A 27057-nucleotide genomic window follows, 5' to 3' on the forward strand; every position below is an offset into this window, starting at 1 on the left:
ATTCTTATATGTCAGTCATGGGGCTTTTCTTTAGTTTAACTACCCCTTCAATGCAATTATCATCATTTAGGGAACCTTATCATCTGCATTATTTTACTAATCTGTTCTGAATCCAGTGTAATAGTGATTTACTGTTCTGCATTTGACGATATCCCTGGGCCTTTTTGTTTTTATGATGACTTCAGAAACTAAACATTCTTTCAGCTGGCTCTTTATTGTGGAGCTCTTTTTGCAACAGGACAGAGTTGCAATTTGAGTTAAGATGGACAACAAATATTGCAATACACCCATATCAATTAGTTGTCAACGGCTCACCTCTCACAGTGTCTGTTATGGGTTACAGGTTCTCCCTCTTGTCTCAGCTACATGGGGCATCAGTTGTTGTAGTCAGAGTCCAACTCAGGCAGCCTCACACAGGGCACCAGCTGCTGCAGCACAAACTAGCCGGCTGCAACAAGGCTTTTACTGTCGGTCAGAGTCTACTGTCCATGCTGTTTTGCCTTCCTCCAAAGACCAGACCACACTGCTCCTCATCCACTTGACCCTCTCCCATCATCCTCAGGGCTATTTAACCACTCAGCAGGAAGAGCTACAGCTGCACATCATCCATGTCAACCGACCCACTGCCGCTGAGGCAAGGCCACAGCTGCATGTTATCAGTGCTAATCAGCCCACTGCCTGCATTCCCCTACAGGACAGATGATAGTGGATAACTGTCGTCCTCCAGATTCATCCTAGCATAACTATTAAAATTCCTTGTCTTGCATGGATCCCAAAGTTGCCTAAGTTTGCTTTAAGATCCCTTTCCTGTTTTATAGATGTGTTTAACATCCTGGGGCTAGGCCTGTTCTACAAAAGAACTGTTCAAAAGCAACCTGATCATAATTTGGGGCTTGTCTGCCTCTATTGTTTAGAAGACTATGGACAGAGGCTGATAGCTTTTTCCATGCCAAACACATTTCTACTCTTACATTCGGCTTGTGCTAATATACGTAATGCAATGTTATGTATCCACATATAGTGATCATTTACTACTGCAAAGATTGCATCTACATCAGTTTTTCCATCAGTCCACCCAGAAGCTGTAGCAGATGCTCAAGAGGAATTCTTCTGATCAGTCATGGTTAAACCAATATTAGCATCTAACTTAAGAAACCATTTAATACACAGGGTTTTTTTTTCTGTTTCAAGGATCTGCTTTTGGGGCCAAGACTCTTAAGTATTCTGGGATCTGATGGTCAGTAATTATTATTGCTTCCCTAACAAGTCAGTCTGACTGGCTGTGTATTTCTCCGTCTTTCCCTTCTGTTGGTCCATCTTCTGTTTTTACAGTAACCCAGGCAGTGATGGGTGATACAGGATTCACTCTGAACACTGGCAGCACCTCAGCATCAGAGGCATGTGGACTTTTAGCCTTATAGATCTCTATGGAAGGGTCAGTATCTTGATCAAACAGTTAATTTCTATTCCCTAAGTCAGCATTATAGCAAGAGGGTGCTTTGGTAAGAGCTGTGTCCGTGCCTTGCTTTGTGCATAATGTTGCTCTACAGCTTCAATCCCTTCCACAGTTCTACTTTCTCAGTGTTTTAACTCAGCAGGCTCCTATTTTGGCTTTTAATTTCTCACCTTTGCTTTTGAAGTCTGAATTTCCTGATCTAGCTTATGTGTCACTGACCACATTGCCTATGTGCTCTCTCACTTGATCTCTTTACATGTAAGGTTTGGCATTAACACTAAAGTTTGCAAACTGTTGGTCAGTATCTGTGTTACAAAAATTTGGCTCTGAGTGCCTGAGCAACCCATTTCCCTAGCTGCAATAGTTCTTACAAAATGGAGAAGGAGTACAAGCAAGATCTTTGCCAGGACCACAGGAACATGCGTAAGCAGCATTCCGGGTCTTCTGTGATCACTGGAACCCACAGAATGGCTTTCACAGAAAAGCTGCTCGCAGTCTTTGTTACACCCAGTCTTACTATAGTCTGAAAGGAAATGCACACTTTGCATACAGAGTCAAGAAGTTTGTCTGGCTAGCTAAAGTTGTAACAATCAAATCAGAATATTAGAATTTAATTATTAGACCAGTTAAAATAATACAGCACAGTCAAAATTATCAGAAAAAGCCTCATTAATAATACATTTAAACTGCTGGCATATACTTCTGAGTAGAGTTTTGTTTGTGGTTGCAATGCCCCACGAGTCCTACACCCACGGTACCTGTCTGCCACGAGGAGAACAGGGCGAGGGGGTGTGCAGTCATTGGCTGGTGCCCACCAAGTTGTTTCTCCGCAGGGATATGTTGCTGATGGAGTTCTTTCATCCTCTTTCTTATGTCGTGCTGGAGTTGTGTTTTCTTCGGTTGCTAACATAGCCTGTTTAGTTGCTCTTTTTTCACTGGTTCCCAACTAAGTTTGATTATCTTTGTCTTAGTTAAAGGTACACAACAGCCCCTGTAATCCCAGTCTATGGGGTTCATACGTGTTAATAAGTAAGAGCATGTCAGCTACACCTTTACTGTATGTGGTATTCAAAGAACTAACCAAAACCAAGTTATGCAATTGTTCCCTGGCTGCTAAACAACTGCTGTCACAGCTAAAACAAGCTGAAATTAGCTCAGGCCAAGACAAGTGCAAGCAAGTACTGCATGGACAGACCAAAACCTGCTGCTTTTCCTAGTAATGTGAAAATCCTATTTACTGGGCTACAGGGCTGCCTTCTGGTTCTCCATGTTATCTCAGCCTTTCTGCAGAACAGTGAGTAGGCCTTTTCTATGGATGTGTACTGAATATTGTATGGATATCAGTAGAAACTGGTTCATTTGAAGATACATGGAGAATTGTAATCCAAATGCTTGCTCTTGCTATTTCTACACCATGCGCCTTAACCTCTTGAATGCCATTCAGGTTTTCCTGTGAAATACAAATTCATCAGTATTTGTAAGTGTAGCGTCAACTGACTGGTATACTTGCAAACTGAAAAAGTAGTTGTATCAGGTTATCCAGCCAAGCCTGGAGAGCAACTTCCTTGCTTCACTGCTGTGCTAATTTTGCTGGAGCCCACAGGCACGTGACACATGCTGGATAAATGTGCTGTAGCCAGAGGCAAATATTATGTTGCCTGTCAACAGCAAAGTTCATGCAGCCAACCAAATACTGCTGTTAGAGGTGCAAAATAAAAAAGATAAATAACAGAGAAATGAAATTACCAACTCAGGATATGGTTTGCTCCTGTTATAGACTTTTGATCACATTATGTACACAGCATTTCAAACAGAAATGCAGCCAGTTTGGCTGTGCCTAGTAAACCAGAAGAATACGAAACAGCTTTCGCATACACATGGGGTAATTGAGAACCCTGTGACCACTAGATTTTTATGCTGAAACCACAAAGGCAGGCTAAGAAGTCCTGGTTCTTCAGAACTTCAGCATTGAGAGCTGCTCTTCCCTGTGAAACACCATGTGCTTTCTCCCCAGTCATCAATTTTGAGCTCTAGAAGCCATGCAGTCAGCCTTCCAGTTCATAGTAGACCGTTAGGCTATTAGCTTGCCAGGTTTGTTCCCCTGCAGTTTTACACTGTGTTTTTGTAGGGAGCCGACCTTGCATAGAAAACCAATCAACATCCAGGCTCTGCTGCTGAAGCTTCTGCAGGGGCTGAGTTCAGCCTCTCCTCCCAGTTCTATGCCACCCAAGGCAGCGCATGGTAGTCCTGCTGGCTTCGGCTCCCTGCGACTGAGAACTGGGCCACCGCTTTGTACTGGATGTGGTAAGGTCATTTATTATATTCCTCTTTTTCATGGAGTTTTGATCACCGTTTATATTCTGGGGTTTAAGCTGTTGTCTTCTTTTGGACACAAATGTATTTCCTTACACATTATAGAGCGTATGATGAAAAATATAAAATGCATGGTCTTCTTAATGGGTTCCAAGCTAGTCCTTATAAAAAATTCTATACAGACTGAAGCACAGTGTCCGGTTCCCACAGAATCACTTAGGTGAAAGCTGAGAACAAATCCCTTAGTTCCATGTAAGTTGGTCCCAGGAAGAACAAGCACTGGGGCTCTACAGAGCTGTAACTGGAAAGAATTAGCTTTTGAATCTTGACATGATACGTTCAAGAAAATTTCGTTCTGGTTGTGTTTCTGGCTCCTGGGGAAAAATGTAACGATACTGCGTACTTGTAGTTGTAAAGAAATAACACTAGAGAGCACTGGAAGTGTTGTGGAAGGAAGTGCTCATTGTTCCTTAAATTGGGCTGAAAACCCATAGTAAGTGAGGGCTGGAGAACCCCAAAAGGGACCTCCCGGTTTGATGTTGGCCATATGCCTCTGTGCTCCTTTGAGCTACCAGAGAAGAAAAAAAAAAATATTGCAGAATCTTAAAACCATTGAATAAATTGCGGATGCAGGGGCATCTGGAAGTCTCTAGTCCAACCTCCCGCCCATAGTAGGGCTCTGATGTCCCGCAAGGCAGCTCCCACAAGGGACCACCCTGTGGGTTTAGCCAAGGACAGGGATCACGCAGCCTCCCTGGGTACCAGTTCCAGCGCTGCACCGCTCTCATGAAGGAAGAAATTTTTCCTTCTGCAGCACTGCAGCTTATGTCCATTGCCTATTTTGCACATCTGAGAAGAGTCTGGCTCCAACTTCTGCATACCCTCCTCCCCATTACATGGTGGATGGTGGCAAACTAGACCCTCCTCCCCTTAAACTTCAGTTCCGCAGGCTGTCTAGACCCTGATTCTGGCACCCCCTCACCACCTTAGTGGATTTCCACTGGGTTTGCACCAGATTGTCAACTTCTCTCTTGAAATAGGATGCTGAAAAGGAGACGTGGTACTCCAGAAACGTCTTCATGACTGTGCTGAACAAAGTGAAATAATCACCTGATAGCTACGGTCTTTTTTGCCAGTGCAGCCCTTCCTTATCCACTTCACTCCTTTGCCGTAGGGGCACATCAGTTCTTCATTGCTTAGCATGTTTTACTGCATGGAATATGGTGCTTGTTTTCTGTGTTCAGGTATCTACTCACAGGCTTTTTCTGTGCTGGGGTATTTGTTCTACGCTTAATACTATTATGTTTCATAAATGTATATATGTGTTATATATGTATGTATACTTTCATACTCTTTCTCAGAGATTTTAAAACACTAATAGCCCATTTCCTGGTGTGCCGGAGCAGAACTATCCTGTCACAGATCTCAGTCAGATCTCATCTCAGTTCCAGAGCTCTGCCCTAATGATTGCAGCGTACCCAGAGATACTTGCAGAGGGAGGAGACACCCATCTGCCCTGTCTTTGAATTTATATTGTAAGCTTTGTAGCTGATAGAGAGAGAAGCAGTTTCAGGGGGCTGCTTATCTCACACACAAAGTTAGAAAGTGGTAAATCTCCTCCTCGACTGCTAAGCTGCTTTCACTTAACTGCAGGAGGCGTTAACACAGTTACCGTAACTGAGGTTTAGCTCCAATCACCAGATGTAGGTGAGATGCTCCCATACAGTCCTGCTCGTTGCTGCTGTCTGGGGCAGGTTGGCATATATACCACTGACACAGTACATACCTTGTGACTCAACAATGTTGCTACTGCTTATATATACATTTGTCCCTATCATCTGCATGTATTAGGGATATTAACTTAAATGTACCTCAGTGGCAAATCTAAAGCTGTTCAATGGATACTAATTCCAGTATCTTCTGGAAGAATAGTAAGCTGTGTGTGATCTAGCTGCCTTCTCTCCATTCAATCCACTCAATTTACAGATAACCAGGCTTTCACAGTGGTGTTACTTCCAGTTTCATAAGCAGAAAGAAAATTATTGCCAAAAGGCACTGTGACAGTAAATTAATACATTAATGGCCAAAGAATGTCTGACTCCACATGTGAGTGCATTTACAGGAATAGTTCTGGAATACATGGGAAGAAGGAAACTGATGTACCTGGATTCAGGTCTTACAGTTAGTGAAGTACCAACCTGCAAATACATGATGCATCAATAATCAGCCTGGCACACTGAAAAGGGTGCTGTGCCAAGGGACCAGAGTGCTGAACAGTCTTCCATCCTCTGCCACTGGCCTGATGAGTGAGCTTGGACAAGTCCTTTTACTTTTGCCCTTTCAATTGCATCCCGGCAATAGTGACATCCCCTTCTTTGCTAAGTGCACTCAGACCCATAGGTTAAACTGCTACCCAAAAGATAACACCTTATAATACATGAGAGTAAGACACAGGAGCTCTACTAGACCTGAAGGAAGGCAGGCTATGTCTGTATGGCAAAATAGAGGACATCGTGGAAGGCCTAAAATAGATGTCAACCTATAAGTCCACATGGTTTAGTGCTGCACAGATGTATCCAGCACATTGCACTATGGTGTATTTGCATTGAACCAGGGTGTTGCTGCTTAACCACAGCACTGCAGTCACGCTGGGGTGATCTGCAACTGTACCAGCACCTCTGCTGTGTTTCACCTTGCAGAGACATCCTCTGTTCTCCAAAGCACTAGATGCTGTTGTGTAGACGTACGGTCTGTGGAGAGGTACAGCACTTTTTCCCCACCAGTCATTCTCCAAGTCATGGATACAGGGCTACAGAAGACCAGAACATACTTTATAACATCACCAGGAACATGCTACCTATGGGAGTGGTCCCAGCAGGCTCACTGCTTCAATTGTGGAAAGGAAAACTAACTCAGTATGTGACAGGAGAGAAGGCAATATGGCAGTGTGCCAGAAGGGATGTCCCCTAGCTCCTTCCTGATATACCATCACCACAGTGCTCAGGAGACTGAGAACATGTCCTGCCCATATGTTCACCCCACCACTGCTTAGCACTGAAAAATGCATCCAAGGGAATACTTGGCACTTAGAATAAATAATCTGCACAGCAACATCTTTGGGTATTAAGTTGAAGTTCAAAAAGTATTGACATGCCCAAAAGCAACCCAAAATCCTGCACACGGAAGAAACCCATCTCACAGGCTTCTAATTCTTTTTACTTCCCACTTACTCTGAGTTCTACATGCTGAACATGAAGCTTCTGGCATGGAAATATTCAGCTTGCAATCTGCAGGCACTGCTGATTCACTGAGCTCTTTTTTTTTCTTTTTCTTTTTTTTTGGTAAATTCATGGATTTGCTTTGTTTAAATGACTTTTTTTTCTTTTTCTTTTTCTTTTTTTTTTTTCTGCAATGCAGGATAAGAATGCACAGACTTTCATTTATAGCAGGAAGTGTTTTTGTTTGTAGCCCTAGCTCTGATTGTGTCTTCTGGGTCACTCTTGCACCTGATTGTGCATACATACAGGGTCTGCTGTGACACAGGGTTTAGAATTGAAACCCAAACTGGGGATTTACTCATGGGATTCACTCAGTTCATCTTGGGAATGTCTGTGGTGCAGCTCAGCCTTCAGATAGGTCCATTTCATTGTCAGAGCAGCAGTTCAAGTTCTTCAAAAAGTGCACCATGAGGCAACTGGAGCTCTGGGCTGAGCTGCCTTTTATGCGGCAGGAGGTGCTGAATTCTGCTTTGCCGCCCACATCACTGTTTTCAGTCTACTTTTGCCTTTGCATGCGATGAAGGGCACACTGTCACACCCACAGAAGGGGTGTCATCTACCGTTGTTCTCACATTTACTCTGTGCGTAAGTGGAACTGGTAATTGTGCTAACACCAGAACATTACTAAGCGATGTTGCTCCGGAGCGATGGTTAGAAGTGGAGAGAGCCTATGTGCAATCAGGAGCACATGTCAAGCCGGGGAAGAATGTGAATGTGAGCTCGCATTCAGTTGCCTACCTCGACATAGCCACCGAAGCTCCAGACTGCCAAACTCTAAATGATGTGGAGAGGAATCCTACACAACCACCCCACCATCTTTCCTTGCAGATGCTGCAGGAAAACCTGAACCACCATAGACCTCCGTGCTTGGCAGGCAAACAGGCTGAAAACTCAGGGCTAAAAGATCACTCCCCCCTCCCTGACACTCAGCTGCCTGATACACAGCAAGCCCAGCAAAATGTTTTACTGGTCTCAGCAGCATTCGTGTACTGTAAGCCAAGGATATTAATCAGGTGGCTGAGAGGAAAGAAGAAGGTGAGGCAAGGCTCTACCTGGTAAACCCAAAAGACACGAGGTGATGGTAGAATCTGGTTAAGCCACATGGATGCCCAACCCAGATTACAGCTTGTGAAGAAGCATTTTGATATTTGAGTGATTTTTTTCCCCAGGACGAACAAACCAAAAAGACTATGACATCTGAATGTGAAAGGATTACAGTGGGGGAATGACTAAGCTGAACCAGGCTATTTCTGGAGCATTTATTCTGCAAAATAATAGTAGACAGCAGTGTGTTGTCACAAGCAAAAGGTGTCTTCAGATTCTGGAGATGCACATATGACCACAGTGCAGCTGTGACACTGCCTCAAAAAACCAGAAGAACTCTGTTTAGCAAAAATTACAAGAAATACCAACAATTCATTTTAAGACACACAGCACGTAGTGAAAGAGGCTTGCTTTATAACATTTAACGTTAGCCTGTTAGTTTGTCTGCAGTATTCTCTTAGATAACATGTAAGAAGAGGGTTACGAAGAAGCCAGTGGCAGCCCCTTCTCAAAGGGGCACAGCAAAAGGACAAGCAGCAGGCCCAGAGACTGTGACCAGGCAGAAGGAAAAAATGTATTCCTTCATGAGAATGGTGCAGCACTGCAACATGTCCCCGGGGAGGTCATGGGATCTTTGGCCGTGGAGACTTCTAAAACCTGGACAAAGCCCTGAGCAACCTGCTTGGGCAGGGGTTGGACTAGAGACCTCCAGAAGTCCCTTCTTCCCCAGATGACTCCATGATCCTGCCATACGCAGGCTGGCAGTGCTGCTTAGCCCTGGTGACCTGACTTGTTGATCTGAGTGGAATCGCCATCCCCAGACACATAGGCAGGAAAAAGGGGGCTTTCCATCATCTTCATGAGCAGTGAGTCGTTTTGCTAACAGACATCTTTTGGTTCTATGACGGCCTCTTCCTACAACAGCCTGGATTTTTTTCATCTGTAAGTGCTATCAGCCCTGAGAGATCAGTGGGTCAGACTTGGTGACCTGCACCTGGGTGTTCATAAATAAAGCTAGAATTTAAAATGAAAACAAAGACAATAAAGAAAATACTTGCAAAGCTAAAACTATTAATAGTAAAGAAAATGCTTATCAAATGAAAGTGCTGTAGCGGTGCACTATCCATCTTAAATGTAAGAAAAAAAATATAGTTTTCCACCAGGATAGGAAGAATTCCAGAAGAATGCCTTGCAAAGGTTTCTACTCGCCCATTCTTTCTAGAAATTAAAATTCACCTTCATTTTCATTATCAGTTCTAACAGTGAGCACAGCATGTAGACTTCAAATCCAAAATGAGAACCACCTATGCCTATTTTGTAAGTTTACTCTGGAAACTAACTGTGCATTAGTAATTTTCTTCGGGCAAGTGAGAATCTGCTAGGACACAACGGATCTAATTGCCTGGTCTGTGGTGCACACTGACTGAGACTGCTTTTGTGTCTGAAGATGTGTTTTTTGGACAGGAGGAGAGGAGAGGAGAGGAGAGGAGAGGAGAGGAGAGGAGAGGAGAGGAGAGGAGAGGAGAGGAGAGGAGAGGAGAGGAGAGGAGAGGAGAGGAGAGGAGAGGAGAGGAGAGGAGAGGAGAGACATGCTCCCTTAAAATAGAAACAGTTTTTTTCCACTAGCTCAAAAAGACCCATGATTACACCGACTGTACATGATTACATCTCGATGTTTGTGAATCATTTAGGAGGGAGTGATGTAAGAAAAGACTGCTTGGGTGTATACAGTGATGGAAAGAGACAGAGTTCAAGCAACCTGTTGGCCTTCTAGCTCTCCTTTATGGACTAAAGTAAAAAAAAAACCAAACCAACAACCAACCCAATAAGGAAAGTAGGTTTTGGTTTGGGGTTGGTTTTGGGTGTTTGTTTTTTTTTTCTTTTTTCTTTTCTTTTCATTTCAAAGCCTAAATATCCTGCTGTAAAGTATGGTGAGAAGTTTAGGGGGAAGCAATGAAAACTGATTCAGAGGACAAAAGTTTTGTTTCACATTAGGAACAGTGATATCGCTGGTATGTAGGTTGCCATGAAAATAACCTTATCAGTATCCAGTTAACAGTATCCACATCTACATGGTGATCACTTTGTGGCTGATGATAAAGCATCAATGTTTTAGATATGTTGCATACAAACTGTACCTGAGTGGCACTTCTGAGTAATCTGTTCCGTGAGTATCAAAGGTTCATTTTTTTCCCTAAACCTTTTTGTTTCTGCACTTAACACTGTTACCAACGTCAAAAGTAGGAAGGGAAAAGATCAGTAATATAAAATCACAAAAACAAACCTTTTTAATTTTAATCTAGAGTGTCATAAGTGCCGCTGAATGTAACAGAAAAGACAAATAGGCTGTATCACAGAATAAGAACATTATGACCGGTGCAGGTTTGTAGAGCCTATCTGTATCAAAGTCTCCAGGAATTTTCTAAGGGGGAATAAAGCACAAAACCAACAGTGTAGCTCTTAGGAGGAAATGTCAAGACTGTCCACACACAGGTCTTCATGTCTTGTGTGTTCTGAAATGTGTTTTTAGGTTTTAGAAGAACTTTTAGTTCAAATCTGTATGGCTTCCCCCCAAAAAATAGAAGACAAAAGCATTGTCATCAAAATATTCTGCAGCAAACACAAGGAGTTAAAGGCAGCTCAGGCCTTCTGCCTGTGGAGTTGCTAGGTCAAGCTGGGGATAGCTCAAAGAGCTTAGGAAGGGCAGCTCTGGTCCTCATAACTACTGTTACAGTGAAGTATTGAAACATTCTTTTAAAAGGATGTTCATATTACTTTTAATTTTGTATTGATCATGTTACTTTTAATTTTATTTTGAGTTAAATTTAAGGCATCATTAGTATAATCTAAATTCAGTTGTTAAGCCATTATAGTACTTGGAGGATGAAGCAGGTTAGAATTGGAGTTACGTTTTTATTGCTCTGTAGTTGCCATTACATTAGCCCCAAAACATCTTATACTGATACATATCTTGTTTATCTTCCTTTTAGGTGAATAGGTTATGTAAGATTGTGCACATGAGCATAATATACATTACAACATAGATCGCACTGCTTTGGCTGCACTTCTGAGAATCAGCAAAGCTTTTGTACCTGTGTTCAGTCCATTTTTGTGTATTCCTTAGAAACTTTGTTCTGCTTTGGCCAAAGATTTTATATATATATATATATACATTTAAGATGAGTAAAAAGAATGTTTTTTAATCTTCATTTTTGCCTCTATTCTGAAGGGCAAGAGATCACTCAAGAAGAGACAGAATGGTGGCTGAAAATAGGCTTTGAAGCTGTATTGAAAGAAGTAACTTCCTTCCTTTTATCTGTTTCTCAGCCTTCCTCAGAGCCATAGCACGGTGTATGTATACTTCTGGAGGCAGGCAAAACTAATACAGGATGCAACCCACGGTATTAAACCAGCTCTTTCCATAATTCAGAGGGACTTGCTTGTCAATGGCAGGTGATATCACGTACGTGGACGTGGCAATGCTACCAAGGGAAAGACCACACATTCCTTCTCGGACATCAGTTCCAGGTAAAACATTTAATCAGCTCTTGGGCGTACACTGTTTTCTTTCCTGTGCTGTCTCTCTCCTTCATTTTTAAAATTGTTATTGGATAATATAGAAGAATGCTATAAAATGCTGCATGCAGAAGTTGTGGGAAGGATGAGAAGTTGCAAATGGTGGAAGAGATCCTCATGAGGTACAAATCAGTAAAGCTACTCCTAAGTCATTATCACTATGGAGTAGTGTCAGTTCTGGCCCCTTGTTTTACACAGCAGAATGAGAAACAAAAATTGTTCATTTCTGAATAATGAGAATAATCTTTTTTTATATGTATATATGAACAGCATTATCAAAAACCTGTTAGAATATGCTCCACTAAATTCCTACTTAGTTCAAAAATCAGATCAATGCATTTTATGATGTCTTCATGGAAAGGGAGTAGTGAATTAACTAGTAAATCAAAAAACTAGTGGCAGTTGAAAGTGCAGTCACTGTCACTGAAGGAAGTACTGAATGACTCCTGAAACCCTCCTGCTCATCCTCTTTAATTTTCCAGTAGTGGTTTTCCCAGAACCACATTCTCAATCTGTGATCACTTCATATATTTGCAATAAAAGACAAGGGATTAAGTCAATATTGAGTGTAAGGAGATGATGTAAACCAAATTTTTTAAGAAGTAATATTTCCACTACTTGGAAGAAATTCATGAAAGCATTTTGTCAAAATTCTGGATCACAGCTAATATGAATGACAGCTTCTCACTATGAGCAAATAGGAAATGCTTGTGGTCAGAGTAAGATGCTATTTTCATGCTTTCAAGGTTCATTAGTGATTAATGTATTTAACTACTTAAGGACACAACAATCGCTAATGAGCATTTTCAGAAGATTTTCTACTTACCATGTAGATTAATAGTGATAATGGTGCTCTAAATGCATGTATTTATATGACAGGAATTATTTCTTATACATATTTTTACCAGACACTAATTAAAAAAAAAATGGGGTTCACTTTATTATACATCTAACAGAAAATACTACCTTAGATTGTATGTACATGTATCCATGGATGCTGTTTGTACTACTGTAACCTGTGCAATGCAAAGCACAGAGGGTTTGCCTAGAATTTTACCCAGTTTCCAAGGTGATATAATTTATTTGCAAAGCGAGACAGGCATCAAATCTTGATTTGAAGACATGCAAAACAGTCCCTTGATCATGCTGTCTGAAGGAAAGGCTTGAATTTGCATAGGCCAGGCTTTAATTTCCAGTGAAAGTTCTCTTTAACATCTAGACAGTTCTTGTTAAACCTTTGTTGCATAGACTTTAGCACTCAATATTTTCTCCCATGAAGTTACTGGCCACAGTAATCAAGTAATTTTTCAGTGCCCTTTTGCCTTTAAAGCTTTCACTCTAACTTCCCGAAGAACTTTTATTATTTTTGTGGATGTTTTTCTGTTCATTCTCCACTGCTTCCATCTCCTTTAAAACATATGGGCACCAGAGACGCACCCAGTATCAGTACAGGTGTTAGTTGTGCTGGCCCAGTTATGCAGAGACCAAAATCTCTTAAGAAAACTTTCCTTCACCGTTTATAACTTCCAGTATCACTCACCTTCTCCCACCCTTATGTTTGGTTATACTCCAACACATTTTGTTTGACTGGACTTGAATTTACAGGGCTGTTGTTGCAGCTGTCTTTATTTATTGTTATGTTAACCTTTTTGTTATTTTCAGTTTTTATTAGCAATTAATTTTCTACTTATTTTGACACAAACAGAAAAAGCACCCAATAGTATTAAGCAATATTGGACCTCATATCAGGAGAGAACATGCTAGAAATATCTGCCTGATTACAATTATTTCACTGTCTTCATCATTAACATATACTAAATGGATTTTATTGCTATTAAAACAGACAAGAACTTGAGCCATATTATCACGCTTTAAAAATTCAAACTAACAAATTTGGTTGCTTGTTCCTTCCTTGAAGTTTTTTTTTCACTCAAATTCATGCATACCTATCCAGCTGGCGATTTACTTCTAATTGCTAGAAATTCTTTGAAAAGAGTCACTTTTACCATAGGAAGAATTGGAGAAAATGCAAAATTTCCAGAGAATTAATTCTGTGCTGCTCAGTCAGCCATTTCTGGGTGTTAGCTCCTTCCCTGCAAGCTAGAAGATCTTTCCTGCATGGACTGGGCTCAAGGACAGCTTCTGCATACCAAATACACTTAGAGCGTGTCCCACTCTGCATGAAGAGGTTTCCATGCTTCCTCCAGTTGGGGGCTGGAATTTGAAGCTGATTCTCAAAATGAGGGTCTCAGCTCCAAGGCGATGGGACTCTCTGTGGCAAGGATCACAAGCACTCCCTATGGCACTGTCCCGACTCTGTGACACACTGAAATGTCTGCTGGAGGATGGCTAGTAGCCACATCCCTCCCTTTGCCAAGATTTTATGCCCATCTTGCTCTTGGCCAGGAATGTCTGACTCCCTTGCAGAAAAAGAAGCAGCTTCAAGATGGGCATGGGGGAAAGCACTGCGTGGTCAGGACTCTCACCACGGAGGAGGCAGAGTGGGGTTTAGTCACCCACCGCACGTTCCCCAGATGAACGCTCTGAGTTACAGGTTCCCAAGCTTTAGCTAAGACTTCAGATCACTCGGCTGTGGGAAAGCGGAATGTGCTCACCTCCTCCTGGCTGCATTTCATGTGAATTTCAGACCCATAGGTGTAACTTACTGAAGGAGATTCTAAAAAACACGAGGTGGAGGCATAGCTAATTTGCCCTGCTGAAGTATAGCTGCTGTCGAGATCTGATGCACGTGAAAGGTAAACGTGCAGGGAGCTGAACTTCTGCCAAGGTTCTCTAGTAGTTGAGTAGGTGTTAGAAATATGTAAAATTTGGATTTGAGAATGAAAGTCCCTTCACAGATCCAGTGCCCATCTTTTTTTTTTTTTTTAGCTTTTCCTTAACTGTGAGAAAGGGATTTGGTTCGGTCAAATTATGCAGTTTCTTGGAGTTCTCCCAAATACTCTTCTTATCTTAAAGTCTATTCAATGTATTTCATGAGAAAAAAGAAGAAGAATATAAAAATTGCTAGTGGCACAGTTGCAAAGAATGTATAACTTTGCAGTCTAATGATAAGGAAAGCTCACTCGTTGAAAAACATTAGAATAAACTTGATAGACTGGACAAACTATGTTAAATAATGTTTAACACAATGTGGTGATAAAATATATCGGCAGCTCTACACCTGGGAGGTGGCACCCAGCAAAGCGATTGAAATGGATTTGTTGTGATCCCGTTCCAACAGGAAAGTCAATGCCAGGCTGTTACACAATCAGTTTGATTTCAGCTGTCAGATGCTCTAAGTTATAAGGACAAGGTGGGTTTTGGATGGTCTAGCAGAGCTTGCTGAGGAGTTAGCAGGTAGTACTATCTGTGGACATGCTTTGGTGGGCTAACAGGTGCTATTTACAGTGTATGTGCTTCAAAACAGATGTTCAAAAGTAGGAAAGTGCTCAAAAAATACAATCAAGGATAAATACAGCCTGGAAATCCAGCTTCTAATGAAAGACTCACACAGTGTTTGCTTCCTAGTTTACTCAGGAATAATTTGAGTCACATGATTGTGGTTCATAAATGGTTCCGTACAAGACCTTTCCTCTAGCAGAAAAACAAGAAGAGTTCAACTCCATCATCAAACTAGCCTACAAGTAGTTGTAGGCTGCTATTAGTTCTCCCCTTAGCTTCTTGTACCCCTCCTTAACCTCCTCAGCCTCTCTAGGTCTTGACAAATTCCACTGTCTGCTGGACCCTCTCCAGCTTCCCCCAGTCCCCCTGGGTGGGGTGGCCCACATCTGGAGACAATGTTCCATGTGTGGCTGGAGCAGCAGTGAGCGGAGCAGTACAGGAACGTTCCCGGCTGTGCAGGCCAGGGTTCTGCGAACGCGGCCCCGCTGGCGGCTTGCATGAGTTGTGACGATGAGGGTGCACCATGGGCTCACACGCAACCTGGTGTCCAGCTGATGGTGAGAGTCCGATGGCTGGCAAGCCTGACTCTTTGCAGATTGAATGACCTGGCAAAAGCACTCCCTACCTGCACATTCACCCAGCAGAAGCTTCCAGTAAAGAGAGATGTCTTTTTGCACTTGGTGATTTGCATATATATTTTTTGTGAAATTTCAGTTTTAGTAAATGACAGAAATCTCCACCTAGTACTAGGGCTCCTTGTTGCTAAACTAGGTAAATGTGTGTAAGTGTCTGGCAAAACTAAAGTTATGTGGTATTTTAAAACCACTTGCTGACTTCTGAGGGCTTCGCATTCAAATGCACCAATACACACTATAATATCAGTAATCCTTTTTTTAAAATATTCAGTTTGCGCAAATATTTTTTTTTGTAGAGTCTGAGAGATGTTCTTTAAAGGAGTGGATCTTTATTCGAGGGAGAAAATGTTTAGCAATAGTAGCACTTTTTTCTAAAACACATATTTTAGAAGTGTCTCCATTTAAAAGGCTAGTGCATTTAAAAGTGTAAAAGTCCTGACTCTTCTTTGAAAAATATTTACATTCTAAGAATAAAATCTTTTATGAGCACTTCTTTTTTGAGAACAGTTACTTACCTACACAGTTAAATATAGTTTAGAAATTCTCAGTAGTTCATTGAACTAATTAATTGTAATAAAGCAAACAGCAAAGTTTATTAGGTCAGGTTCTTTAAAGCACAAAACAACATATCTGTATGAATAAACCTTATTTGCCAATCAGGTCCTCAGTATTTTTCTTACTGTAAAACCTCTCCACACTTCAACAATTCTCACATCAAATGCTACCTTATCTTAGACTCTTTTCTTCTGCTGAGTTTTTCTCACTGAGATTTTATACAACACAAATTGCTTACTTCTTTTTAAAAGCCCCATTGATCTCAAACTAAGGCTGTAGCACAGAAACTTATTCCTGATTCAGACTGACAAAATCTCAATTTATGGAAAGAAGATTAGTCTACCGAAGGTCTAAATTTCTCCCATAAAAATAGCCAGCAGCTTTACAAAATGCCTAGATAAAACAAAATTGAGAATGTGTTCAGAAAGAGTCCATGTGCATCCAGATCACGCCATGCTATTTTAATGGCTTTTTTTGTTTTGTTTTTGCAACGTGCATCTGGAAAGGGATGTTTTCAACCATCAGGTCCATTAATCTGCTATTGCAGGCATCATGCGATAACCCAGCATAAACATTCACGAGTCAGGAAAGCACCCAGCAATCACTTTGCTGCAGGAGCATTTCTTTGAGTGGCAGTTTTCCCTTTGGGATCTCCCTGCTCTGCAAAGCAGCCACGGCTCTTGATGCCCCTTAAGCCCCTATGATACCTCCTGAGATGGCTTAGCAACAAATGGGATGTTTGCTATTGGTAGTACTCAGGTCTTACCCATCCTTTGGTCTGCCTCCAGCCACACAGGACCCAAGTAGTTCAAGCAAAGATTTTGGAGGAGGCTTATAGTTACTTACTGACAGCAGCAGGAAATTGTAAGTCATCACCCTACCTGTTGTTTTTTTTTGTTTTTTTTTTTTTTTTTAAAAAAAGCTGAACTAGCAGCTCTGAAAACACATGCCCCTTTTGGTACAGACTCAGACTTCCACGTAATTCTTTATTGTTTCTCTGCTTAATGGCTTGCACAACCACAGATGTCAGCATTTCCCTACTCCTTACAGGAAACCCGAGCACATATGCGGAGCTGCGTGTGAAGCCGAAACCCAAAGGGAGCAGCACATCAGAAACTTCCACTTCTGGTAGCGCAAACTATTTTCTATCATTGTTGGTTACTAATTTTAGATTTTGTCTCTCCCGTTACCCAACAGTAAAACCTGTAATCAAAAGTCTTACTTACAATCTCTCAATAAAGACCTGATTTATCATTTCATATATTTTTTTCACTGGGTTCTCAGCCTACACACTTTCCTTGTAAAAATAATATTGAAAGAGATTTTGAAAAAATTTTTTAAAATGCCTTTGTGCCCTACACTTAAAATTTAGCAAAGAAAAGTAAAATTCCATGGTTTTTAGGAAGCCTCCTGTGAGTGCCTCTGCAGGAGCAGTCACAGGGACACATTTGGCTTTGGAAGCAGGGTAACACCCAGCTCTCTGTGTGCACTCAGTGCACTGGTGATTGTCATCCTCCCTGTGCTGAAGGACAGGTGCCAGACAAGGCCAGGCCCACAGCACTGTGAGCTGAAAGGGAACACTACAAAACACGTCTCAGGCAGCCAGAGGAAGGGGCAGTTACTCATCTCACGCAGGCAAGGTCAGGAAAACAGCAGTTATGAAAGTGCAGCTCTGTGGCTTGTGGAAACTGCGCCTTGACGCCCAGTTTCGTCAGGTCCTGTCTCAGGTTCCTGAGTGTTTCACTCTCATGAGCTGATGAATGCGAAATGGCTGGAGAGATGCTTTGTCAGATGTACTTCACTGTGCTATGGTGGCAGTATGGGATTTTTTACCTTTATTGTGCACTCAGGTAAGTTAGCTTTCAGCCACGACAGGCATATGAACACAGGAGAGCGTGACCACAGAGGAGGAACGTACCACAGACCATCCCTGATACTTTTCTGCATGGTTCTGCATGGTTCTGAATGCTTTGCAGGGTGTGGGTGGGTAAGTGGGAGGAGGCAATGTTTGAAAAAATTAAAGGAGAGAGAATCCTTAAAGGAACGGTTGATTGAAAATCACTTGCTCTGCTGACAAAATGATCTTTTGATTTCACTTTCCTGTATGCAAAAAGGATGCAAATTTTTAATAAGTAAAATATCCCCACATACTTGAAAAGGCAGACTTATTTTAGGCAGATTATTTCTCTGTCATTTCTACATAAGACAGTGGCATACGTAAAGGCAATGTTAGTTTTAATAGTGCAAAGACCTTAAGCTGTTTGTCCCTTTGCCCCTCTCCAGGCTGCAGATACGGGTGCTCAGGCTGGTTCTACGTGGTGCTGGTCCTGGGGGTCCTTGTGCTCGTCCTGCTAGGTGTCATAGCCGTACTAGCCAAGCAATGTGAGTAGATCCTACAATCCGCTTCATCTCTTTGTTGCAGACATGGTTAAACCTCACAAGTAGAGTGATGCCAAAAGAAAAATTCCCTTAATGTCACAATAAAGGTGTCAAGTTCTACACAAATACAGGAAAACAAATGTAGTGTTCCAAAGGGCACATTTTCTACCTGTCATTTAACATACCTTGTGCAGATGAAGGGAAGCTGCTGCAGTCTACCTTGTCATCCGTGATGCTGAAAGGCTGTAGAAGTAGATTTCAAATCATTATGACAATAACACATTCGGTCTTCCTGGCTTACAAGTTAAAAGTTGCATCCATGATGCTTCTTTGAGACCGTTTCACTTAGTTACTTTGTATGTTTGAACAAATAAAATAAAAATCAGACTCCAGATCATTTCATTTCATCAGATTTCTGTGGTACTAGTAATATCATAATCCACGGCATGCTCCAGTTATACAAGAACTGTTCCAGAGAAGATACTCATTTCCTAAGAGAAAAGAGTCTTGAAAAACTTCAGAAAAAACATGTACCTCCCAACCCTCCCTAAAATCTCACCAAAATATTGTGTTTATATTCTTTGTATATTCAACTATCAGAAATGACAAATTTATCTTCTTTTCCTGTACTGTCCATATAATTCAGCAGCTACACCCTTTGCCAGACAGTTGTACTCACCGAGTATATTATGAACTCACAGTTCATAACTGAGTGTGTATAACCTGTGTATAACCCGGCAATGTATACAGCCCCCCCCCACCCCCACCCCCCACCCCCCGCCTCACATTCACAGTGTAACTAACACTGGATATAAAGATTACATCTCCTTGACCCTGTTGTTAACCATAATCTCTTTTTGTTTGTTCGTTTGTTTGTTTGTGTAAGTTTTTAAGGTCAAAGCAGGAAAATCAGAAGGTTTGTCCCACTGTGGTCTAAATAGCACTGGCAATCACATTTCTTCCGAGAAGACTGCCTCGGCGGTGCTCCTGAAATGGCTCATGGAGGAACTGTGTGAAGATGCACAGGGTGAGGAAAGTTGGTCCTTTCACAGCATAGAGGGCTTATTGTGTGCACGCTTCTGTTGTCTCTGTTCCCTTTTCTATGACGCCCTGCAGTTTATGGGAAAACACTGGTACTACCCAGGGAGCATGATGTTCCTGCATAGAAGTGATGACAGGATCTAAACTAACATTTTAATGACGATAGTTTTGCTCCTTTTTATTTATAAATAGTCTCCAGTAATTCCTTTACACTTCCTTCTGCCAGGAGCTGCTGTCAGAAATGCCATATATCATAGATCCTGGAGATCACTTTCCAGACAATAATTGTTCACAGGGTGGGATGGAATTTAGCTTTCCTATCCTTTTGCAAGGATCAAGCAGGGAAAGACCTTCCTGGTCTTTTTATTGTGGATCTATTATTTGTTGGCAAATACTAATGCTTTTCTAAGAACTGATTGCAATGATGTTACTTTGAAACATTAGAGTAACCCAAGACAGAAAACGTGGGGGACGTTCCTCCCAGATGTTCTGCATGAAATGGGAAGTTAGACCTTGAAATAGCAGTGTTCCCTTATTTAACCCAGTTCCCTCTGCAGCTCCATGGACATAGTTTGGATCTCATCTCAGTGCCTGTGCTTTCTGGTCACATCGTGTCAAATCCACACACTCCACATGATGTCACATTGCACCATGTCTCCCCACAAGGGCTGCAAGCAGGAGGATGAGAAGTCTCTTTGCAGCCCTCTGGGTCCTCCTGGTGCTCTCCACCATGCAGATGCACATGGAAGTGGAGACCCCAGTGATGGGCAGTGGGAGTGCAGAAGTGCATAGCACCATGGCAAAGGGACTGGGAAGCTGTTTTGCTGATTGAATAGATACCAAGCAAAAATGAATTCTAAATCAAATATAAGAATAAATAAAGTTTATATTACACTATAAAGGAAAAATAGCACACAATATGATAAAAGGAAACAGTACTAGTTGTTATGCACAATATGATAAAAGAGCAATAGGAACAAAGCATTGGATCATTACTGCAAAGCATTCGTTACAGAGATTAAGAAAAGGATACGTCACCAGTTCCCACCTTAGCATTATCCAGGCCCACACTTTGGTTGGGCAGCCCCATTGCAGCTGGTGCCAGGGGTCTCTTGGTAACTGGGAAAATTCCTAAGCGGTCTGTCCACCTGTAGGTGAGGCTTCTGGCCCAGTCCTGGAGCTGGCCTGGCTTTATACTCAGTGAAAAACAAAAATAGTTTACACTCCCTTATGTATGTAAACTTTAAAAACTTTAGGCTAAGTGCAGGCGTGTGCTGTCTCATGATTCGTCAGGTTCACAGGCGCCCAAGGGTGGTGGAGTTACCGTCATGACAGAGCTGCACACAGGGTTTATCATCTGGATGGTCCTGCTCACACCTTGCTTGTTTGGGGGTGCTCAGGACAAACAGCACCTGCTCATTACAGCTGTCCATGACCTCCCTGAGCTCCCTGTCCAAGTTAAGCGATCCTTAATTAAAGACAAAGGCTTTTTCATAAGCAGTCATCAATGTAATAAATCTTCACCGCAGAAGCTGAGGAGGAGTAGCGCTGGAGCCTTCAAACCTCTCTCCACATGCAGCAAACGCGTTTGGGAGTGGGGACTGGCTGCTTTTGGTCCAGCCAGCCACGCACACGAACATAAAACACTATGGGGCAGCTGGAACAAGTAATGGTACGAGCTAATGGTTCCCTGTCTCCACCCACAGGAACAACATGCGAGCTGTGTCCTGCTGGGTGGCAGCTACACAGGGGCAGATGTTACTACTTCTCCGAGGAGGCTGTAAGCTGGGATGACAGCAAAAGAAACTGTCTGTCCAGGAAATCCCAGCTTCTTGTCATTGAAGATGAAATTGAGATGGTGAGTCTTGCAGCAGCCCTAAAATTGTGAGACAGGCCAATAATTGTGCCTTAGCTGGACATTTCACCCAGCGAACATGGCCCAGATGTCAGGTGTACATGCAGGCAAACAAGAGCCCCATCCAGTGCAGAGCATCTGACTCTCCACAGACAGGAGCTTCTTCTGAGAGTTTTAACAGAGCAGAGCTGAAGAGCAGAAGCATCGGAGATGCAAATGGGGAAGCCAGAGTAGTTTTGACTGGGAGGAGGAAATGCTGGGGACTTCCCACCCATTTCCATTACTTGGCTATGGGAAGAGAGGTCTGATTCAGCCACTAAATGGAAATTCAAACACCCAAACCTCCTTCTCATGCTCCCTTGGGAAAATGAGTAGCAAGGTATCACGGAATGGCTCTTTTGAGAAACTCATCATTCCCTGAGAAGCAGGTCTTTTACCTTAAAGACCAAGCTTCTCAACCTGGCTCATTAGGGTGAGGAGCATCACTGAGGATTTTCTTGACAGCTGATAGAAAGCTAGTCAGCCTGAGCATCAGCCTGAATATAAACTCTGTGGCTGGTCCCATATGTATGGGCCGTTGTAATGGGCTGCTTTGCCACAGCTGGATCCTTGCCCTCGCTTTCCATGTGAGGGACTACATGAAAAGCTGTGCATGAAACAGGAGAGTGACCTAAGCACAGCAGAAAAGCTCTGCTGACGAGTAACATGCTTCTACTTGTTCCATAGGAATTTATAGACAATAAAGAGAAAGATACCAAATACATCTGGATTGGGTTGAAGATTCAAGACATGAAGAAACAATGGAGTTCAGCTGAAGATCCCAGGTGATCATTTGTGGGGGGAGGGTATCTTCAGCAATAGCAAAGCTGCGTGGCAATACAACTCTGAATCCAAGCTAATTTCCCAAAGCACAGATCTAGTCCTGCAGCCTCAGGCACCTATTCAGGGTCTGTGTCACAGCCACTTCCAGGTCAGCAGGTTCCTGCTGGGCACCTTTGGAAACAGATGGTTTTTCTGCCTGCAAGACCAGCCACAGTCACAGTTCATATATGCATGAATGCAGAGGGACATTACTACACGTTGCAGCACAAACAAACTAGTAGACTGCAACAAGGCTTTACCATTGATCAGATTCTACTGTCTGTGCTGTATCTCCTTCCTCCAGAGGTCAGACCACACTGCTGCTCCTCCATCTGACACACACAGACACACAGACACGCAGACACACACACAGACACACAATCCACCGCCTTCATTCCTCTACAAATACACACTTCTCCCACTGAAATCACTGTCAACAGACTCTCTCAATTTACAGACCATGTGTTGACTGCCTTTGTTGAAAGCGATGCCTGTCACACAGCATGGGTGCTGGATCTGTGCAGCTGAAGGGTCCTTCCCCTCCCTCTTACCATTTACCATTCAGCATCATGGCTACACGTGGAGGTTTTCTCATCCTTCTTACACTAATGCTCCTGAGCATTCACCCCTCAGCAGCCAGCAGTCCCTGCTGTGGGTGCCCACCCCACCTATGCGTGGCTGTTGAGGAACTGTGCTTCAGTGGGTTACTAAATGGGCATTACCCAAATGCCTCACTCAGGATATCATCAATATTTTCATCCAGTATGGAATTTAAAGCTGACAACTCATTGCATTCCTTTTGTTGTCTCACCAGGATAGCTAGAGATAGAACTGAGACTGACAAGAACTGTGCTGTTTACAGAAGAAAAAACATGATCCAAGCAGATAACTGCCAGACTTTGAAGAAGTGGATTTGTAAGAAGAACGCAACTTTGTTGGTGCTCTGAGCCAAATTGTCAGACAACAGGCAGAGCTTTTTGTCAGAAGACCCATTCTATTGATAAAACATGTGATGTAAATAATTTCACGAGACTTGCACAGAAATTTGCATTTCGCTGTTCTGTGCTCCATAAGACTTTGTGTGATGCAGACAAAGAACTCAGAAGTTGCAAGGTGTCAGTGTGAAGGTCATGCAAGAGGACAGTACATCTGGATTTGGGAGTGCTGAGCCTTCCCACAGACAAAGGTTGGCAGCAGCTGCCTCTAGGAAGGGCAGGGGAGAAGTGCTCATGTGAGGATGAGCACTGTGCACACGAACTGCCTGATGTGCAGAAAAGATGCCATCTACCGGGGCTGCAGCGTGTGGAGCCCACTGCTGTCATACGTATCCCTCAGGCAGCCACTGCTGAGCTGAGACACTTTTTATTTGGGTTTCAGTATTTCATTGTTTTCTGAAGTTTGCGTTTTGTTTTGTTTTGTGTTTTGTTTTTCTTACAGTCTAATCGTGACTTACAGAAGCCACTTGAGGGCTGGCGAAAATGCATTTATTAGGTAGTGTCTTATACTCACTCAGAGCTGACGTGCACAGCTACGGGGCATACAGACATCAGACCAAGCGTGAAGTGACTCATAACACTTGTGGTTAATAAGCTGATGGCTCCCATCTTCTGATGCTGAACTTTGGGATCTGCAAAAAAGCTCTTATCTAGGGTAAGACAACACTGCAGTGCAAGGAAATTAAGATGATAGCCTGCCTTTCCACCGATATTTTTTCCCTTTATGTTGCAAACTTTTTAACATGGAACAATAGTTACATAGGAATATAGAACATAATTACATACATGGAGGGTATGGTGATGAGGTACTGAAGCTGAAAGCTGGTGAAATTAACATCTGCGGGTGCACTCAGTAATTACATTGCTTGAGCATTCAAGTGCTAAGTGGCTATACCTGGATCTAGAATAAAATATGCTAAGAGCAGGGTGACTTAGTGCCTGTATTATATTTATACATTTGAAAAAAATAACAAATGTAATTAATTGATTTTTAAGGTATCAGACATTTGTTTCAGCTTTTAAAAGCACCTTAGCCTAATAAAGGCAGTAATTTTTCTAGATCTGTAGCTAGCACATGCCTTTGAAACCAGAGTGACCAAATGCAAGGCAAATGTTTGCACCATCGTTGAGGTATTTCTAGCGACTTGTGTTGCAACATTGGGGAAATCAAATAATGTGTAAACAGGGAAATTAAAAAAATAACATAGGGGACAATGCAAGTGGAAATGCAATAATAATGTTTTCCTCCTGTCTGCAAACCATATACCTCCTCTTGAGTATTGCCAGGACCCTGAGTGCTCTAAGAGGCCCTAAGGATCCTCACCAACCTCTCCTCCTGATACTTTCTGGGTCTATCAGCCTCTGCCTGAGCTCTGTCCAAGGCACACCTACCTCCAGCCCTGCCCCATCTCCTGGACAGGACATCTGAGTCCTACCTACATGAAAGGTTGGACAGTTCAACTGGTAACTGAACCAACTTCTTCTTTGAATGAAGTGTCAAACGCTTCTGATGCGAAAGTTAATATTCAGAAAGCACAAAAGTTAGTCCCCTTTCTAAACTGTGCATCTCTAGTCTCATTCTCTTACTGCGGGGAAAAGCAGCTGAGGCACTCTCACACTTACATGTCTTGCAAAGGTGTAAAGTCTACTTCTCTGTGCTTACAGACAAAGTTGCTTAGGTACATTCAATCTACCATAACTCAGTTTCATGTGGGATCTCTTCAAATGCCCCTGAAGTTAACTCTGCTATGTTGTGCCTTCCACAATAAGCTGAATTCTTACATCATTTCATAGAATTATGCAATAATTTATAGCAGAAGGGACCTCAAGGCCATTTCAGGGCCAGTTAGGGGGAGATACTAAGTGCCCAGAATTTTACTATAATGTTATGTACTTTCACGCTACCCATGTGGGATGAGCTGTGATTGGAGAAAAACAAACAAAACAAAGCCTAATATTAAAATCCAAGGTGCAACTCTACTAACCAAAAATGCACAGACTGGAATTAAAGTCCTCATTTTAGCAATGAGAGAGAGAAACAAGGCTAAACGTGGCTTTGGATATGTAGACCCTTTAGCTCATGTTTGCTATAATACACATCATTGAAGGCAGCTGCAGTTTCCCAGGTACGCTGTCTCATACCTGCACTAGAGGTCTTTGTGCCCCTATGGAGGGTTGTGGTTAATGCCTAGTAACTTGAGATAAGTAACCAACAGATATGCTTTCACATGGTCTCTTGCCATGTAGCATCATGGCTTTAGCACCTACACGACTGCAGCTGTGGAACAAAACACTCATGAGCAATATGGTAGCATGAACAGATGGACATCCCTCCATCTACAGACACCGATGGGTAACACCTCACTTAATTACAAGGCCAGGAAGGTAGAAGGTGTGTGTAAGTGAGAGTTGAAAAGCGTAGAGATCTTCGGTGGAAAGAGACACCAAGCATGTGATGCAGCCTGCTGCGCTCCACAGGGACAGCACGATGGTTCTTCAGAACTTTGGGGCTACGCATTAAAGCGAATCGTACCGTCAGTGTGGCTGACTTCCTTTCAAACAAAAAACCAACACAGATTTACCGTACAGAATGCAGCACCGGCAGCTAAAAACTCATTTGAAAAATGGCTGTTATTCTCACGTTAAAAAAAACAAGAACAAAAAATCCCCCAAACTCAGTGCAGCATGTCCGTGGGGAAGAGGATAGGTTTGTTTATTCTAGACAGAGAAGCAAAGCCAAGGGAAGAGTCTGAAATTAGTAAGATCTATCTATCTAAATGTACTATATATATATATATCTGTATCTATAATATATCTATATTTTATATAGATCTATTCCCCATTAGGAAAATGTAACCTCAGGGTACTTAAAGCATACCCTTGCCTGTGCATTGGAGAGAACTGCTGAATTCCTGTTTTTATGGCAGATGTTTCTTGAGACATGCTGAACTTAACAAGAAAAAAACTCAACTCCTGAGCTGGCTTCCCTCAGATTGGTTGTAGCGTTTAGGTTTTAACAATATTCATGAAATGACGAGTATTTGAGCATTCTCACTATTATCAATGAAATAAAACGTGTTTTTGCAGGGCCTTACTGAAGCTCCTATCTACATTTTAAGCAGTTACTAAATCCTGAGTAATTCCACTGATTTAAAAAAATAAAAATAAAAGGCCATTGAAGTACTTCATCAAACCCCGCTCCAAACAAAGTGAATTAGCAGCTTGACGCGTCATTTCTCAGCATGACAGACTTTGGATACTAAAGAAGATGCTAACCACACCCCTTAAGACTCAGATTACAGCAAAACTACTGTGCTCACAGTTTTTCTTAAAGGAATTTTTGGAAGCAAAATTTCCCATTTTTGGACTCTATCCATGGAAGACACTGATGGAAAAAAAAACCACCTTAAGAGCAATGTTATTTTGTAAAGGAAACATTCAGGTGAATCAGCTCACTAAGAAAGGCTAAGACACAACACAGTGTGTCAATACTCCTTATCCCTTACAATTTCTGCCAAATTTGTGACATGTACCTCTAATACGACCTGAATGCAAATACTCAGAAAATTTGGCAAGAGTGAACTGGGGAAATTTTCGTGTTTCCCTCCAAAGTTACTGTACTGTGTGTGTTTCAGCATTTCAGTTAAATATTTTTGTTAAAAGTTTG

The 27057-nt window shown here is 42.2% G+C and overlaps 1 protein-coding gene across 2 annotated transcripts; it reads left to right on the forward strand.

Moving 5' to 3' along the window:
* The first annotated feature begins 2630 nt into the window (after window positions 1-2630).
* LOC106631576 (killer cell lectin-like receptor subfamily F member 1) lies at window positions 2631-24451 on the forward strand. 2 transcript variants are annotated; one of them, XM_055710994.1, is made up of 9 exons: window positions 2631-2750; window positions 3585-3760; window positions 11545-11619; window positions 17310-17387; window positions 18543-18641; window positions 19525-19665; window positions 21386-21537; window positions 22261-22358; window positions 23210-24451. In XM_055710994.1, the coding sequence occupies exons 2-9, from the start codon at window positions 3676-3678 to the stop codon at window positions 23340-23342; spliced, it is 861 nt and encodes a 286-aa protein (XP_055566969.1). In that variant the 5' UTR covers window positions 2631-2750; window positions 3585-3675; the 3' UTR covers window positions 23343-24451. The 2 variants fall into 2 exon arrangements, with proteins under 2 accessions (XP_055566969.1, XP_027670866.1); XM_027815065.2 differs by lacking the exon at window positions 2631-2750 and having other exon boundaries at window positions 3344-3760; window positions 11419-11619.
* Window positions 24452-27057: the final 2606 nt, after the last annotated feature.

This window comes from Falco cherrug, chromosome 5, assembly GCF_023634085.1.
Source record: "Falco cherrug isolate bFalChe1 chromosome 5, bFalChe1.pri, whole genome shotgun sequence".
NCBI classification, from domain to species: domain Eukaryota; kingdom Metazoa; phylum Chordata; class Aves; order Falconiformes; family Falconidae; genus Falco; species Falco cherrug.

Excerpts from the sequence above, each read along its gene's own strand:
- LOC106631576 (XM_055710994.1), top strand. The coding sequence starts at position 3,676 with ATGCCACCCAAGGCAGCGCATGGTAGTCCTGCTGGCTTCGGCTCCCTG. Across the intron at positions 11,620-17,309 it reads TTCTCGGACATCAGTTCCAG|GAAACCCGAGCACATATGCG; the intron begins GTAAAACATTTA and ends TACTCCTTACAG. Across the intron at positions 17,388-18,542 it reads ATCAGAAACTTCCACTTCTG|GCTGCAGATACGGGTGCTCA; the intron begins GTAGCGCAAACT and ends GCCCCTCTCCAG.